Source organism: Artemia sp. Qi Xiang Cuo, chromosome 5, assembly GCF_049724085.1.
Source record: "Artemia sp. Qi Xiang Cuo chromosome 5, ASM4972408v1, whole genome shotgun sequence".
Classification (NCBI taxonomy): Eukaryota; Metazoa; Arthropoda; class Branchiopoda; order Anostraca; family Artemiidae; genus Artemia; species Artemia sp. Qi Xiang Cuo.
This window is the reverse complement of record NC_142798.1, coordinates 80,401,656-80,419,623: the sequence shown is the minus strand read 5'-3', so window position 1 is coordinate 80,419,623 and position 17,968 is coordinate 80,401,656. Positions and strand designations below refer to the sequence as shown.

Genomic DNA, 17,968 nt, shown 5'->3' with positions numbered 1-17,968 from the left:
CAGTCAGAGGATTCTTTGCAAAGGACGGCATCACCATCACCAATAAGCACGTATTATTTTCTATCTTATGTGGAATACATCATAAATACCAAGAAATTTTGTCTGAATATCGTTCTAATGACTTATATAATCGAATAATACACCTCCTCTAATGTTCTAGACAAAATAGCAGTCAAATTTTAAATTTAGGGATTTTTTCACTTACTTAGGGATTGTTTCCCAAGATATTAGCGATTTCACTTTCTGTTCATTCTCAACCTCTCGTAGCTATTTTACTTTAAGAAGAAAGGAAAAGTTAAAAATCAATTGGAAATGTATCAGGGTGGAAACATACATGGTAATGATGCCTATTTTTTCTCAATACCTATTAAAATGTGTCAAATAAATTATGGTGTAAGTCTAGGGTTAGTCCAATACATGAGGGAACCTGTTAATAAAACAATTCTTACTTCATAACAGCCTATGCAGAATAGGCCTAATCCTAGTTAACATAGGCTAGGCCTATTTTGCAGGGGAGGATCTGTACTATTTTCCTTGTATTTCCAACAAATTATAATTAGGAAAATAGGTAAAATTCTACTTTAGCTACTTTTGGCTATCTTGGAAAGGGGTTAGGTTAGGAAAATGACACTTTCAGGGATGGGTCTGCAGGCTAAAGTATGTCCCGGGAAGGTATTTTGAAGTACCTACTTCCACTCTTTCTCCCTCTAGAGGGTCCTGAAATTTGCCTACATGACAGGTCTATATACCCATTGAAATTTTGACAAAACAACATTTTACCTTAATTTTCAGTTATCAGTTTCTTTTTCTCTGGCTTTAGCTCTGAAAATGCAATTTCAGTTATTTGAGCAGAATTTTAAGACATATAGCCTAAATAGTTTATTTCCAAAATTTAGGAAATGTATTTGCATATCTTTAAAACCTTATAAATTGGAATTCAGCAAAATTGTGAAGCTGGAAACCATTTTGTTGTACTTTATTTAAGCAGAAGATCTATTTTGCAAGGTTTCAGTTATATAACTCATACATTTTTAAAGGTCATCAAAGATCAGGACCCTCTAGAGGGAGAAGGAGTGGAGCTGGATACTTCAAAATATCTTCCCAGGACATACTATAGCCTGTAGACCCATCCCTGAAAGTTTCATTTTCTTAACCTAACCCCTTTCCAAGATAGTCAAAAGTAGCTAAAGTAGAATTTTACCGGAAAATAATTTGATTGATTGGCTATGATATGCATCCTAAGTAGCTGACAGGTTTAGTACAAATAAGAAATTCTTCAAGGGCTTGCCTCTCTTGAAGGAAACATGTTAATGAAATAGAAAAAGGGGAAATATCTAGAATAATGGCTATTCAGAACAAGACATGCCAGAACAAAAAGAGAAATAGACTATTTTAGTTTGTTAATTTCATGTTCATTTTCTGGTTTTCTTTGTTTTTGGCAGATCATCCTCAACTCCCTTCTGAGGGCCTAAGCTATTGACAAATAATTTTAAGGTTCTAGTCTTCCATTTCAGTAGGCTAACAAAAGAACTCATGCTATTTCAAAGTGCCAATTTATAGCATCTAATTCAACTTTATTTATAGGCTACAGTGTTAAAAAAGGAACATTTTTATTAACCTCCTTGCCTCCATTTGCATAGATAGCCTATATCAAAAGCTATTGTGAAAAGTAAGGCTAGCCTATAAATTCTGTTTAGTGTCAAGATGATTTAATTTTGTCTTTATTTTAGTATGTTCATCTGATCTGTAAGGAACAAGGACAGGGATCCTTTCATACAAACTATGATAAGATTCAGAAGCAATGTTTAAATATGCCTTTTTGGTAAAATTCTACTTTATCTACTTTATCTAACTATCTGGGAAAGGGGTTAGGTTAGGAAAAGAAACTTTCAGAGATGGGTCTACAGGCTAATGTATGTTCTATGACGGTATTTTGAAGTACCTACCTCCACTCCTTCTCTCTCTAGAGGGTCCTGACCTTTGATGACCTTTAAAAATCCGTGTGTCATAAAAGTGAAACCTTGCAAAATAGATCTTTGGCTTAAATAAAGTACAACAAAATTGTTTTCAGCTTTACAACTTTGTTCCATCCCAATTTATAAGGTTTTAAAGATATGTAAATAGCTACAGTTCCTAAATTTTGAAAAATAACATTGATATGGCTTAAAATTCTACTCAAATAACAGGAATTACATTTTCAGAACTAAAGCCAGAGAAAAAGAAATGGACAACTGAAAATTAAAGTAAAATGTTGTTTTGCCAAAATTTCAATAGACCTGTCTTATAGGCAAATTTTAGGACCCACTAGAGGGAGGAGGACTGGAGGTAGATACTTCAAAATACCTTCCTGGGACATACTTTAGCCTGTAGGCCCATCTATGAAAGTTTCATTTTCCTAACCTAACTCCTTTCCAAGATAGCCAAAAGTTGCTAAAGTAGAATTTTACCACCTTTTTTTTGTATCAGGATCACATATTGCAACTAGAGCCCCATATTCATAATTTATGAACTCAAAGTTCTTACAGACTAACTTTAACCAAAATCTACCACCAGCACCAAAATATGCTCTTATTATCTTTTTGTTTTAAGCAACTGTTTAATCATTTAAGACCATTCTCTGAAATACTTCTAAAGGATCTGATGTTACAGTATATCTGTATTTATAAAGTGACGGTGCTAGGTGCTAGCCTTTCTTTGTGTAATCCAATTTCACTCTGTGAATAATTAAGTAAAAAAGGTGCAACTTCACTGATGACTATAAAATGTAGGAGATTCTGTTAGAAAGAAATGTTGTTTTTTGGTGCAAAATTTATATCAGGCCAAAGTATCCTTTGGTTTAGACTCACAATAAGTATAATGACAAATACTTCCTTAGTTTTTATTTGGGACAGTTCTGAAATCATTAAAGAGCATTAACAAAATGATCTCAGACTTGTGGAACTTTAAAATACTTGGTCCAACTCCTAACATAAGAACTCTGATTGTTTCTGTTGTAGTATTTTAGTACTATGGTGCAAACAAATGCTATTCATTGTAATTAGCCTACATTATTAATTGTGTTAGTTATTGTCACTTTTTAGTAATCAAACAGTTCGTGGTAACGAACTGTAAGTAAGGAGCGACCCGGCTCAATGGTAACCGAAACTCTAAAAAACGGGATTTTTATACCAAGAGATACATCAAAAGAATCAGATTTTAATTCTGATTTCAAATATATAAGTTTCATTAAGTTTAATCTTACCCATCAAAGGTTACGTGCCTGAGAAAATTTGGCTGATTTTCGAAAAAAGGGGGAAAGACCCCCTAACAGTTATAAAACCTTAATGAAAATCACACCATCATATTCAGCGTATCAGAGAACCCTACTTTAGAGGTTTCAAGCTCCTATCAACAAAAATGTGGAATTTTCCATTTTTTGCCAAAAGAAAGAACACGGATGCGTTTTTTTTTATTTGTTTTTTTTTTTTTTTTTTTTTTTTTCCCAGGGGGGATCGGATAGCACCAGGGGGCCTTGAAAATATTTGGATGGCTCAATTGAACGGAAATTAAAATTTATATTGCCCTTTTTAATTTAAAAAAAAAAATTGTGGGCAACTAGGCCCCCTCCCACGCTCATTTTTTTCCCAAAGTCACCCGATCAAAATTTTGAGATAGCCATTTTGTTCAGCATGGTCGAAAATATGATAAAAATGTCTTTTAGGATGACTTGATCCCCCAAAGTCCCCAGGGGAGGGCTGAAAGTTATGAACTTTACTCAATGTTAACATATAGTATTGGTTATTGGGAAGTATACAGACTTTTTCAGAGGAGATTTTTTCTGGTAGGTGGGGGAAGGCGAGGGTGGGGGGCTATATGGAAGGATCTTTCCAGGAAGGACGTTTTCATGGGGGAAGGGACATTGCTATGAAGGGGGCGCCGGATTTCCCAGCATTATTAAAGAGAAAGATCAGGAATTAAATATAAAAAAACAAGTTTTTCAACTGATCAACTGATTGTGATTAAGAGGTCATTTTTAAAGAACTGGAAAAAAAAATTCGAACTATAGTTTAAAGAGCAGGGTCTTGACTAGGGGCGAACCCCCTAATATACGTGTTAAAAATTTATGAATATAGAAGTTCGTTACGTAAGTTAATTCTAAGTTACGTATATTTATTACTAATAAAAACGTTCGTAAATAAAATTAAACAAGTTTCGAGAAAGCCATTTAACCAAATATAATATGCAAATTTTGTTTTAATTATTGATCTACGGTGAGCCAAAATCAAAACCTGCATTAATTCGAAAACCTTCAAAAATTAAATAAAAAAAACAAGTTTTTTTAACTGAAAGTAAGGAGCGACGATAAGACAAAACGAACAGAAATTATTCCGTATATGAAAGGGTCGGTCCCCTCCTCAACGCCTCGCTCTTTACGCTATTAAATAAAAAAAAACAAGTTTTTTAAACTGAAAGTAAGGAGCGACAATAAAACTTAAAACGAACAGAAATTATTCCGTATATGAAAGGGGCTGTCCCCTCCTCAACGCCTCGCTCTTTATTCCGTATATGAAAGGGGCTGTCCCCTCCTCAACGCCTTGCTCTTTACGCTAAAGTTTTTTATTGTTTTAAAAAAAAAATTGTGAGACAGTCAAACTTTAGCGTAAAGAGCGAGGCGTTGAGGAGAGGACAGCCCCTTTCATATACGGAATAAAGAGCGAGGCGTTGAGGAGGGGACAGCCCCTTTCATATACGGAATAATTTCTGTTCGTTTTAAGTTTCAATGTCGCACCTTACTTTCAGTTTAAAAAACTTGTTTTTTTTATTTAATAGCGTAAAGAGCGAGGCGTTGAGGAGGGGACAGCCCCCTTCATATACGGAATAATTTCTGTTCGTTTTAAGTTTTAACGTCGTTCCTTACTTTCAGTTAAAAAAACTTGTTTTTTTTATTTAATATTTAAGAGAATTGGACTTGACTCCAGCATTAATGTGTTTTCATAACTCCAAATGGTCTTGCATTATTTCTGTCACTCTGACTCCACAGCCCTGGCTTAATTTCTAAATTTGATCTCCTCAAGATAATTTTTGGTTCAGAAACTACCTAAAGTTTGTCTAATTTTTAAATTTGATTTCTTCAAGGTAATTTTGGATTTGATAATATGGCAGGACAAAACTACCAAGCACCAAGAAGAGGACGTTCACCTCCAAGGAGAGAAAGAGCGGTAAGAAGCTTCATTGTGCATCCTAGCTGCTTAATCTATCTTGTATATGAGCAACAGGTTTGAAGCCAAGGGTAGGTGGGTTGTAAATTTGAAAAGGAAAGTTTTAACCTATTTGATTGTTTTCATAAGGGGTCTTTTTGGTTAATATTAAGGGATTCCCCCCCCCCCTTTATGTTTCTTGGTTAATATGTTTGATCTTATGACTGCTTAATAAACTATAAAACATGTTTAGGAAAATGTTATTTGTGACCAATAATTCTATAATTATTACCAATAATTCATGTAATTCAAGTAGAAGGCAATTGTTATTGGAAATAAGTTCCCAAAATTTTGTTGTGTGCTTCCCTTTTTTTAATTAATTTTTCTAATTATTTCTATAACAGAGCACCATCTTTTGCCAGCCTTAAAAATAAACTAGAACATTCAAGTTACAATCTTAGTCTGTATAAAAGAAGTGAAGTTAGATGAACTGTTTTTTCTTCAAGTGTTTTTTTCTTTAGATTGTTATTTTGTGTTCTATATGTATTTGTTATAGCAATTACAAGCTTATGCTTACCACTTTAGCTTTTGAAAATCAACAAATAGCCAAATGAATTGCAAACAGTAAGTCTGAAGGTTTCCTGATTAGATTGACTGTAGAAATAATGCCGTTTTAGCTGTACCAGAGTTTCTAGTGGTAAGTAACAAGAAGAATTGAATTGACCCATGAAAAGACTTTGGAAGGTCAGCTCCAGGTTTAATTTAAGCTTGACTTGTAGCATATCCTTCTTCAGCTAGCTTCCAGGATTTTCCAGAGGCCACTTCACTTTTAAGTAATTGTTATTCTGTCAATCAGATGAGGTATGACTTTATTGATATTTTTGTCACCAAAAAGTTTGTGAGACATGTAAGACATCCCTCTAAAATTTAATAGAATGTATTATTTAATAAATGGTCCATGGAAGCTTTCTTATAGGCCTCTAAGAAGATGTCAGTAAAAAGCATGTAGCTGTTTATAAAGTTTTTGTGCAATTTTTCATTAGGAATTCTTTGCTGAGAGTGATGCAAAATCCTTTTTTTCAACTTTTACCATTAAGTCAATGATTCCCATGTTTGGATTAGCATCTCTGTTGACAGAACAAGGAGTTTTGCCATTTAGTTTGATTTTCTGTTGACATTGATTTGTTTTCTCATGGGTGTTTGACTTGAAAATAGTGATATGTCAACACTTAGTCATCCTTTGGTGACAAAAAAGGTCACCTGTTTTTCTTGTTGGCATAGAAATTGTAAATTCAACAGACAGATTTAAAAAAAAGAATGGGAATTGATGCCATTTCTTAACCAAAGTGAATTAGTAAATTTGAATCTGTTGTAAATTGAATGTGTGGATTTGAATTGTTTACTACAGGAAATTTCTGTGAAATCAATAATCTCAGAGTTTTGTCTTACAGATCACACATATAGCAGCATATAATTTATGGAGAACTTTGCAAACATCATGCAAGCTATGAACCTTGTATGCAGGTCAAAATGTGTACTTTATCCCTAACAAGTTTTGGATCATTGGCAGATTACTCTGTCTAAGGCATTTTTACTGACTCTTGCATTTATTTTACATATTCTATTCGAAATGGACATTATGCTAATTATTGACAAAAAAACAGTCAGTAAAAATGACCAGCCAGTTGGTAAAATCTCTAACTCCTCCCCCCCCAACATTTTGGCTAGTAACAACAATGTCCATCAGTAATTATGATAAGAGTGAAAGGGCCTGTATGGTACTGCTGAACTGTAATATGGTCAGTTTTAGGTATATATTCTAATCAGACAGTGATTTAAGGTGAATAGATCTGCCTTTGGTCACATCATGAACTTTGAATTGTTTTAATGTTGTATGCCTGCCCATGTAGTTATTTGATCTATTAATCACTAGCAAACTGGCCAGTACACAAGACAAGGTGTAATTACAAAGCTTCAACCTGATTGTGGAATGATTGATGATGAAGTCTACTTTTCTATGGAGTAAGTAAACTTTAAGATTCTACATTTTGTAATGTGCTATAAATAATTTTCTTCTTCTTATTGATTTTCAGTTTTTATTTACTGGCTTTTTGGTTTTTGCTATTTTGTCTCGTTTTCTCTTGTTATGGGTGGTAGGAACATCATATGACTTTTTAATTTGGTAGACACTTAGTCTATACACATTTAAATATGAAATTGAATATTTCAACCTCAGTTGGAATGGCTTATGATTTTTTAACTAGGTAGACATTTTGTCTATACACATTCAAATATCAATTTGAATATTTCAACTACAACTGCAGTTGGAACAACTTATGACTTTCTTTTTAGCTAGGTTGACACTTTGTCTATACACATTTAAATAGGAAATTAAATATTTAAACTTCAGCACTTAGAGCAGATTTTTCCCCATTATGCTTTTGTAGGGAAGGAATAGCTTTTGAGCTTGAAAAAATCACAGAGAATAAGTTAAGCTTTCTTTTATGGAAACATTTACTACACTCAAAAAGGTAGGGTTTAGCTACTGTTCTTTTGCTTTGGGCACAATGGAAAGGAGAATGTTTTGAGCTGAATAATTCCATTTTACCTATTTTTGAGGGTTTGGGGCACAAAGAAGCTAAGAAAGCCCTAGAGCAAATTGAAAGAACTGAAACTGTTAAAAGTGATTTTTTTTTAATTTGATTTAGTTTTGCTTTCTTAAAATACTTCCTAATTTTAGTTTGTTTGACATTTGTAGGACTTCAATGTTTTTGTAGGTAAGCTCTGTAATTTAGGCCAATCATATTTTGCACTGGCAAAATCTTGGAATAAAAATATTTTTTTTTTATTATAGTAATTATTATTATTCAACTATTTTTATTTTTTAATTTATTTATTATTTTTACTTATTAACTAGGCACTCTACTTTATTTCAATAAAAATAAAGGTTTAAAAATTAACCATTAGGTTATTTATTTGAAATCTTGTACCCATAAAATTTCAGGACTCAGGGAAAGTGCCCTTTCTGTCCCCGCCACCCCTGTCTAAAACCGCCTCTGTTTTTATTCGCATATTTTTAGTGGAATGATAGTCGTTAAATTGAATACAGTTTCCCCGGGTGGCATCAGTCCCAACAGTCACCCTACAATGCATTGGCTTTTTCTGCCTTGAGTTGAGAGTAGTGGCAGTTTATTTTGGAATATTTGGCAATAATATGAAAGTCAGTCCATTTTTTGTAATGAAAGGATCAAAGCTACGTGTCCTTATTATTTTACTTCGAACTTTATTTTACGCCTTTACAATTATTTTATTACTGTTATTATTATTTCTATATTTTTTATAGTAAAATTTATGACGCGAGGTTGCAAAAAACTCAGGACCTGATATGCCATTAGTCAACCACTCTGACCATACCATGTTTCTGCATGTTAGTATATAATAATGGTGCTAGGCTAATTCTTCCTGCTGACAATAACCCCCCCCCCCACACACACACACACAGAAATCCCCACATGAAAAGTTTAGCAGCCAAAGGGAAAATAAGACAACTAAAAAGAATGAAGACAATAGGGGATTCTGGAATAATCCACCTGTATTCCAAAACATAGGTAGAATTTATGGTGTGGAACATTTTTGATATTATTTATTTTTACTTCTTTTGATTCTTTTGTTGTGTTTTTGGGGGTTGAGTTATCGTAGGTGGATAAGAGGTCAAAGAAAATAATTTGAAAATGTGAAATTAATGGCAATTGTAGTAGGCAATTGCCCTATGATGGAAGTAGACAGAGATACAGCCTGGGACTAATTAATTACTTTCCATGGACATTGTCTGGTATTGACGTCTATACATCATACCAGTTCAGCGCTTGGGATTGAAAACGAGCCCAATACGCTTGTATCAGAAGGGTTTCCCGTCTGAATTACTTTTAAGAGGTATATATATATATATATATATATATATATATATATATATATATATATATATATATATATATATATATATATATATATATATATATATGTGTGTGGGTTTGTGTATGTGTATTTTAATTTAAATAACATTAAGTCGAACTCCGAGTTTAAACCAATCAAATTATAAAAAGGATATAATTCCTTTTTTCAAATAAGCAAGCAAATTAATTTCTTCAACCTTTATCTTATCCTTCTGTGATAACTTAACCCCCAGCCACCAAGAACACGGAAAAAAGAATTGAAAGAAATAAAAATAGATCCTATAGGATATTTTACACAATATATTCTATCTGAATTTTAAACTATAGCTACAATACTCCAGAATCCCTTCTTTCCATGTTCGAAGAATTTTCCGAGTGGCATTTGTCTGCAAAGGGGAGGGGGGATTATTTTTTTTTGATTCATTATTTTTGTTTCGTGAATATCTAATTGTAACTAATTACCTTTAATTTTATTTTACGCTGATTTATTCTTGTCAGTAAATACTTTTCCTAGGCCAATATGTTTTTATCCAATAGTCTGTGATATGCGTGAGGATTTGTTATCTGACAAGTCGGGCAAGTTATGGCTTAACATGACAGCAATGTAAGCCACGAAGAGCGTGCTTTTAATTCTGTCTTTTGCTTTTGCCACCTTCCCCCAACTTGTTTGGGAGTCGGTAAAATTTTCACCAAAGGCAAAAGTTTTGGTAGAAATTTTGCAAAATTCCTGATTTCTGCCGGAAATCAGGTAGCAATTTGGTAAAATCCACGAAGTTCGTTTCCCGGTGAGGAGAGGCTCGGGACACTCCTGCGTCTAGGGAGCAACGCAAATGTTAAGATTATTCTGTTAATGGTTTTTTCTGATCAAACTGTTAACGGTAATTAAGGAGTGACCTTCAATAGAAACCGAAACTCTATTTGGTCTAAAAAATTATGTATAGAAAAAGGATTCGTTTTTAATTAGACACCAAAAGCTATTAGTATAATAATATTCGTATAATTCTTTAAAAACGGCAAAAAATCCCTGATAAAGGTGGATTTGGGCAGAAACTAGATCAATAGTTTCAGTACGGGTCCGCAAACCCAGACCCAAAGGTCAAGTCTTTATATCCAAAATACGAAATTTAGTAGTTTTTTTTTCGAAATGGGTGGTGATGTAGCTAATTTTTTATCATTGGAACCTTTATCAGACCAATGGTAGTAGAATATCGGAAGGGAAATCGTTTGAGGGAACAATTGAAATTCTAGTACCCTTCTTCAAGAACCACATAAATCTCGTCCCAGCAAAGGGCTGTTTCTGTCGCTGCTAAAAAACAACAAATTCGGACTGAGTAGCGCTGCAATATTACTAAGCGAAAATTTATGATAGCCAGTGGTTTAAAACCATCAAAAACTATTTATTTAGCCTTCGCGTTTGAAAGGCTATACTGGGGCGTGGTGACGAACTCGTCCTCAATTAAGTACCGTTTATGCGACAATAGTGTCAAATATATATAATTGGACACAGTAGTTGTAAACCAACTGATAGTCGGGATGGCTATATATAGTTTATGGAGATGTACCAGAAGCCTAAAAAAGTGTGTTTTGAGGTCAAATTTTACACTTTTTTTTAAGAATGCCTTAGGCAATATAGTGATGACTTATGAATGCCTTAGGACCTCTTTCGTAAGAGGGCCTTAGGAACAATATAGTGATAGGGGAGAAGAGTTGTGTTCTAGTTTCCCATCATTCGGAGGAATATATCTCGACCAAGCATGCACTACGGATGCCAAGGGGATGATATATCCCCTCATATGTTACAGAAACATTTTGAGTACGAAATACCAGCTTGCCTTCATACCTGCACAGAACTGGAAGGGCTCTGAGGTATGCCTTTAAAACAAGACTTATCCAATTTCCGCTTATCTCCCCTTGAAAGAGGGGGCCCCACCTTTTACACTAACGCTTCACAACATTATAATTCTGATCATACTCTCAATAAAACATAAGTTGCACTCAAGCTTAAATCACGAAGGTCTAAGGGAATGGTAGCCCCCCTTTCATTGGGTAATATCTGTTTGCTTAAAGTTTAACGCCGCTTTTTTCTTTCGTTAAAAGCAAACTTGTTTTTTTTCCAATTTCATGATATGGATAGAAGATCTGTGTATTATTTATATGTTTTACAATATTTTCCCATACAAGCTCCAAGAAACAAGGCCATATGACAGAAGGGAGGGACTTTGTTCAAACCTCTCCATCTGAAAATAAAAAAAAAATGCCTGAAATTGCAAATACGACAAAAATCACTATTTGAAGTCTAGTCCTGCCCAATACCAGAGTACTAGTGACCCCAAAACACAGCTAATAATGGTACTTACCCAGGATTTTGCTAAGAGAGGGCACCAAATTCATGAAAACTGCAAAATAAGGCTATTTACAAAATAATATGGCATGTATTGTAGCAATTGTGTACTCATCCCCTATGGGCCTGATTCAAACTAAGGTGCAAGCCTTCAAACAGAACAAAAACTATGTTACTGCCAATTTTGCAAAATACTTAGGGATTCAGATACCCCTCCCCCCTGTAGATTATCTAAACGACCCCCATTGAAAAAAACTGTGACATATAAACTTTATTTTTCTGATTTTGACCCTCCCCCCATCCCCTTTAAAAGTTTTCCAAATTCTCCCTCCTACCTTTCTGTTAACGTTTGAATCTGCGTGACGATGCTGCTACTATGTCATTTATTTTTTCAAGCATACTATTGGGGTGTTAATTGGCTGGCATGTATGATTTCATTATGTCTTTGTTTTCTCTTAGTACCGTTTTTGGCTTTCGACCACGTGTGGGACTGCGTGTGCAAGCGGAAGCAAGTTTCAATCCAGCTATGCAGCCGAGTTGGCAAGCAAGACGGGTTATATCATTACCTGCACCAGCGAGAAACCGCTCTAGAGAAGAAGATCGAAGAGGCGGAAGAACTTTACCCAAGGATGCACCAGCTAAGGATACAGTAAGAGTTTGTTTTTGATATATCTGCGCATCGAGGATTTTAGGGGAAAAGACCTAAGACAGGTCCCTCCCTCTTGAATCACTGTCTGATTAGAATACGTACCTAGAATTGTATCCTTAGGGTAGCAAAACAAACCCCTGCAAGTTTCTGTAGAGCATTTGTGAAATAAAAAAACCGTAAAACCATTTTATATTATCAACAAAAAATACTTTACAGCCGAGCTAAGCGCGAAAGATGTGTCTCAAGAAAATGAACTTCTTGCAAGGAGCTTTCAATCCCTCTTCTATGCCACTGTGTATTTAGCTTATAGTGCCTTATTTATATGACTTTGCAGGTTTGAATAAATTGTTCATTCATTCAATTGAGAGGGTTACATATTTTCTTCTCTGACGTATTCAGAAGTTTAGACGTTATAAAGAAAAGGATACTACATTTTCCTTCTAATGTTTTTTTGTTGTTGTTGTTTTACTGCTAGACATAATGTTGTTTTGTTTGTATTATTGTTGTTGTTTTGTTGTTTTTCTGTCTAGAATGACTTGTTGACTGTCTTCCAAAGCTTGAAAAAATAAAGTTCAAGGTATCATTTATAAGCACTAAAATGCAAAATGCTTGCTAAAAAAAACTACTTATTCCAATGGATCAGAAAGGATATCAACTTTGGCCTTAAGGGAACGGGCTACCGTAAAGGATAACCCTGTCCCGTCTATTATCATTTTTTTTTAGTTTGGGGGGCTAAGCTATCTAGAATTGACTATACTTGTAGGGCTTGGATAAAAGATCCGAATAAATGACAGAAAACTAAAAGCCGACACCCACTTTCCGGAATGTCCTAGAAAAACTATAGAAAGAAAGTCTTAAAATAAAAAGAAGGTCTTAGAGAAACTTGTTTTTTGTGGGAGACAGAGATATTCTGTTTTGATGAAACTTGCATCATCAGAAAGCGTGAATCTTGTCTTTCTTTTTATTTGACTAAATTGAACAGAATTTTCTTTTTAAACTTCAGGAAAGGGCAGTCCCTGAAAATGTTCTTGCACACCTGCTAGGAAAACGCTTAAAATCAGATCAGAGGAACTATCATTTCAGTAATTTGTCCACTTTGAGAGTTCCCAATGGTGCCACACGCTTTTATTCACAACATGCCCAATAAAATAGTTTGCATAGTTTTCTTCTGTTTTTTTTTACTAGCTGTTATTATCCTCGTTTCTCTCTTTGCGATTTTTTTTTAGTTCTGTCAAAAGGGACATAAAATATCACTGTTTTTTCTTCAATCAAACTTTACAGTAGCTTTCGATTATGGCTAGTTCCCTGGGAGAATTCGCTAATTGGTCCTTTGTCTTTGTGACAGTGAGCCGACGCTGAGGTTGCAAAACGATTTTAAGCTTCCATGTCGCCTTAAAGTAGCTAGCGTTTGTTCCTATTTTGTTGTTAGTGAACACTTTATAAAAAATAATAATACATATTTAAAAAAAATAATTTGTAAATTTATAAAAAATAATTTTTAAAAATAATTCAAAACAAAAGGACCTGGCGACTTCCAGAGAATTTCTAGTTGGATCTAGCATGCTTCATTTTTAAATAAGCTTAGACCAATCATTAAAATCTTATTTATAATAAATTAAAATTAAGCATACATTGAGTTTTTATAGTTCTATGACGTAACGCTGCTCTGCTAGTTTTTAGTTCGCAGGTAACCCATGTTATGGTACTGAACAGTCATCTTTAATCACTGGGAATAGGTCCAATTGAACTTAGACCTCCAATTAAATTTGGTTTAAAATAAATTTGCATGTTTATAATTTTCATACTTCTACTAGGTAAGGCTCTGTCAATGGCGCTAGTTTTTAGTCCTAATAAATCCATGTTACAGACTGCCATGCTAATTATATATTACCGTGCTAATTATTTTGATTAAGGAATGGTTTTTCCTTCTCTTATGGTTATTTTGGTATTGTTTGCCAGTTTTTCTGCTTGGTTTGGTTTTTTATGGCTCCGAAATTCGAATTTGGCCCTTTGGGGCTTGTGGTAGTAATTTCTCGAAATAAATATCTTATCTACAGCGCTGAAGAGTCATTGCTAATCAGTTTTCAATGCTGGTTGGTTAGTTTTGTGATTAATTTCACCTCCTTTCTAAGTAACATATATATCTTTTATCTTGAAATTAGGCTGGTTTATTTCAGCGACTATCTTTCTATGTTAAGAAAGCACACTCACTGGAATCATCAGCATTTGTCTAATATACTTCAGGATAGGAGTTCGAGTCTTGGTGTTGCTGATTACTTCATTTGTGATTCAGTGGTCAGTGGGGGTCAGTGGTTTGGCTCTATAAGCTTAGCCAGAGTTGACTCTGCTGCAAATGGGTAACTAGAGAAATCAGGGGAAGGTAAGCAGGAAGTGTGTGCAAAACCATGGGATGTCTGCACCAATGAACAGAGATCAGCTCACCAGTAGGCACTTTAGAATCTACTACCGCACCTTTTTTTTAATATCCTATTAAATTAAACTTGTTTTTGCGAAAAGATTAAAAAGATGTCTTGTTTAAATTACAGTTATTTTTGCAAAAAGATTGAAAAAACTTTTTTCACAGAGCAGAGCTCCGTCCTCTGGTACTATGGATAAAACAAACAATGGTAATATAAACAGCTACCATAAAATAAGGATATAAAAGAAAAAATACAATATTAATAAGTAAGATTGTGAATAGACGAATAATTTAATTAAACCTTTAAGATTTTTCAGGGGAAAAAATACTATAAAAACTTGTTATATTCATTATAATTCTCTCGTAAATCCCTAAAAGTCGAGCGCCTATGTCGAGCAAATATAATCATCTTCTGAACCAAGTCCAAATGTTATTTAATAAAAGTTTTCTAAGCCTTAATCAGAGGCAGTCTTTAACATGCATACATAGCTGACAGTAATGACTTTTGTATTGCCCTTGTGAATACACGGGAAATAGGGGACAATATGTAAGGAGATAATGAATTTGGTAAAAGAAAATCTTCTGTGGACACGTTTGTTGTATCTTAACCTTTAATGAATTAAATGGAAAGATTAGACCATATGCTACGTTGCTCTTAAATGTGATTAGGCCTCTTCTTTCCCCCTGAGAAACTCGAATAACCCTAAAAATTACATTGTTCGTGTAGTGAGGACTCATGGAGCTAGGATAAATGGGATAAATGTAGCTAGGATAAATAGAATTGGTTTCTAACAAGTCAACATTACAAATTTGGCAGAAAGATGGAAAACTGATAAGTTTTTTTGTATTGTTATCAGCTTCCAGTATTTATTTTAATTAATTTATTTTTACACTTATTTAAGTTCTATGCCGTTTTGTTGATTTCCTTTTTTCTATTTTTGTCATTGCCCAGGAACCATTTTGATTTTTTCGGATACACATTATAATAAGATTGCTTTTTGGTATTCTGACAAACTTAATTAAAATCTGAAAGGCTCATGTCGTTTTTAAGATTTGCTCTTGTGTTTATACCTGTCTTTGTTCCTATGTTTCTTCTTTCCTTTGTTCCTGTTTGTGTTCCTCTGTTTGATGTTCTTTCCTGTTATCATTTCTTTGCTTCTTCCTTCCTGAGTTGCTTTGTTCTCATATTCGCTTTTGTCTTTGTCTTTGTTGCTGTATTCCTTTGCTCCTTGTTCATGTCCGTTTTAAGAAAGGAATGAAAGTAGTTGTTCATATTGAAATTTTGGTTCAATCAGAACAGAGTTCTCACCATATTGTACCTGCTGATGTTTTAGATAACTTTAACATGAAGGAATTCTGGGTATATTTTCTTGGCAACAACTCAGAATTACTTTCGAAAAAAATACATTGGCTCTGAATTCGTTTTATTGTTTTTCACCTTTTGCTTTCAATGTATATATTTTTTAGTATTAACTCTTGATTTCTATATTGCTATGTTGAATTAAAAACTTAGATTATAAATTTTAATTTAAGCTATTCCAGGCGGGTCGAGAGCCGAGAAAGCGTGAAGACAGGCGCGTTGAGAAGGGAGCAGCTGAACCGGCTCAAAGGAAACGCAGCCGTAGTCCAAGGAAAGGTACGAGCTCCTCACCTCCCCGCCGTCGTCCTAGGGCTCCCAAGTATATGGTTATCACGCCAAAATACAGCTCTGATCTGTAAGTTTTTTTTTGTTTGTTTTGTAGTTCAGCCTATAGTGCAAAAACGTTTAGGTGGCTTGGAATTTTTTTTAACCTTCACCCCTCTGACTCCTCCCCCAAGTGAAAATTTGATTTTTGACTGAAGATAATTTTTTGGTTATAGTTTTTTGTTTGTGGCTATTGATAAAGATAAAAAAATATATTTTTCAAAGTTTGGGAGGGGGGCAATTTTGAACTCCTTTGTTTTTTTCAATGAAAATACCAAAAAAGGTATTTTTCAAAATCAAGGAGGGCAATCACCCCCTCACTCCCTCATTGGTGCCTCTGAGGCATACAGAAAAAAAGAAATTAAAAAGGCTTATACTAATATAGCACTAATAGTTTTTTTATGAGGTTCAAAATGGTTAAAAATAATTTAGAATATTTTCTATCCGTCTCGTTTTTTACATATTGCTTTTGATATTTCATTTATTCCAAACCTATATTAATGGTGGGGGGAATGGTGTAGTGTTGTAGTTGATGACATCAAAATCATGCAATTTACGTCAGGTTCCAACTGGTCAGCTTGTGATAAGCTCGCCAGTTGTAGGCTATTAATTGTAAATTTTGATTGTTCATTTATATTGTTAGTAGTCGAAATAACTGCACTTTTTCATTATTAGTTTTATAGATTTGATAATTTTATCTTTGTTTAAAAAAAAAGTATATTTAGGGATTCTTGAGAGCTGCCCATAGTGGAATATTTCGAAGGCTGAGATTAGTGGAAGGGCTAAGGGGTTTTCGCAATTGAATCGGACTCAGGGGGTCTTGAAACTTTTGCTAGTTTGTTTTAGATAAAGTAGTTTGTTCGATTATTTAGTTTATGATGTTTTTCTATCAGATTTATATCTATCTCACCTTATATTACCACGAAAATTTTAGATATTACTCTTGCTGTGTTTTTTCTCTTCTTGTTTTGTTGTTTTTTCTTTTCTTTTGTTGCTTTCTTTGCTTTCTTATATTCTTTCCAGTTTCTTTTCCAGTATTCTTTCTTGTATTCTTTCTGTTTCTGAGTCAGGCTTTCAACAAGAAGATTGAAATATTCAGTGTTGTTTCTCTTTTTTTTTGTTTTATAATCCTTTGGTTTTATAACCGTTTTTAATTTTGGTCAAATTTTGAAAGTGTTATTTAATAGCTAGTGGCTGATGAATTTTATGGTTTATTATTCACAGAGAATGGTTAACTTATAAGAATTTGATCTTTAAAGCTTTAAGATCGAGATTAAAAATTTGGAACTTAAAGAGATTGAAGAAACTATTTACGCCACTAACAGTGCGCGTCTGGCGACTCCTTGAAAAGAGAAGAAAAATTCAAAGAAAATGGGATGATTTATATAATTATTCGCAATGTTCAAACTTGTCTCAATAGTAACCGAATCTCTAAAACGGAATTTTGATACCAAAAGATACATCAAGAGAATTGGTTTTTATGATGATTTTAAATGTGTAAGTTTAATCAAGTTTAGTCTTACCCATCAAAAGTTATGAGCCTGAGAAAATATGCCTTATTTAAAAAAAAGAGAAAACGCAACCTAAAAGTCAAGAATCTTAATGAAAATTGCATCATCAGATTCAGTGTATCAGAGAACCTTACTGTAGAGGTTTTAAGCTCCTATCTGCAAAAAATGGGGAATTTTGTATTTTTTGCCAGAAGAAAGATCATGTGTTTATTGGTTTGTTGTTTTTTCCCCAGG

General features: G+C 33.9%; 1 protein-coding gene across 4 annotated transcripts in view; it reads left to right on the top strand.

The window, feature by feature from the left end:
- The first annotated feature begins 275 nt into the window (after positions 1-275).
- The window catches only part of LOC148952598 (cell division cycle and apoptosis regulator protein 1-like), a 63,376-nt gene continuing 45,683 nt past the window's right edge, over positions 276-17,968 (top strand). Inside the window, exons 1-5 of one of the 4 annotated variants that reach the window (XM_089089971.1) lie at positions 276-337; positions 5,116-5,198; positions 7,111-7,199; positions 11,931-12,120; positions 16,082-16,254. In XM_089089971.1, the coding sequence (XP_088946097.1) occupies positions 313-337; positions 5,116-5,198; positions 7,111-7,199; positions 11,931-12,120; positions 16,082-16,254 (560 nt within the window). In that variant the 5' untranslated portion in view covers positions 276-312. Of the gene's footprint in view, positions 338-5,115; positions 5,199-7,110; positions 7,200-11,930; positions 12,121-16,072; positions 16,255-17,968 lie in introns of all 4 variants that reach the window. The other 3 variants (XM_089089970.1, XM_089089973.1, XM_089089972.1) reach the window with 3 other exon arrangements.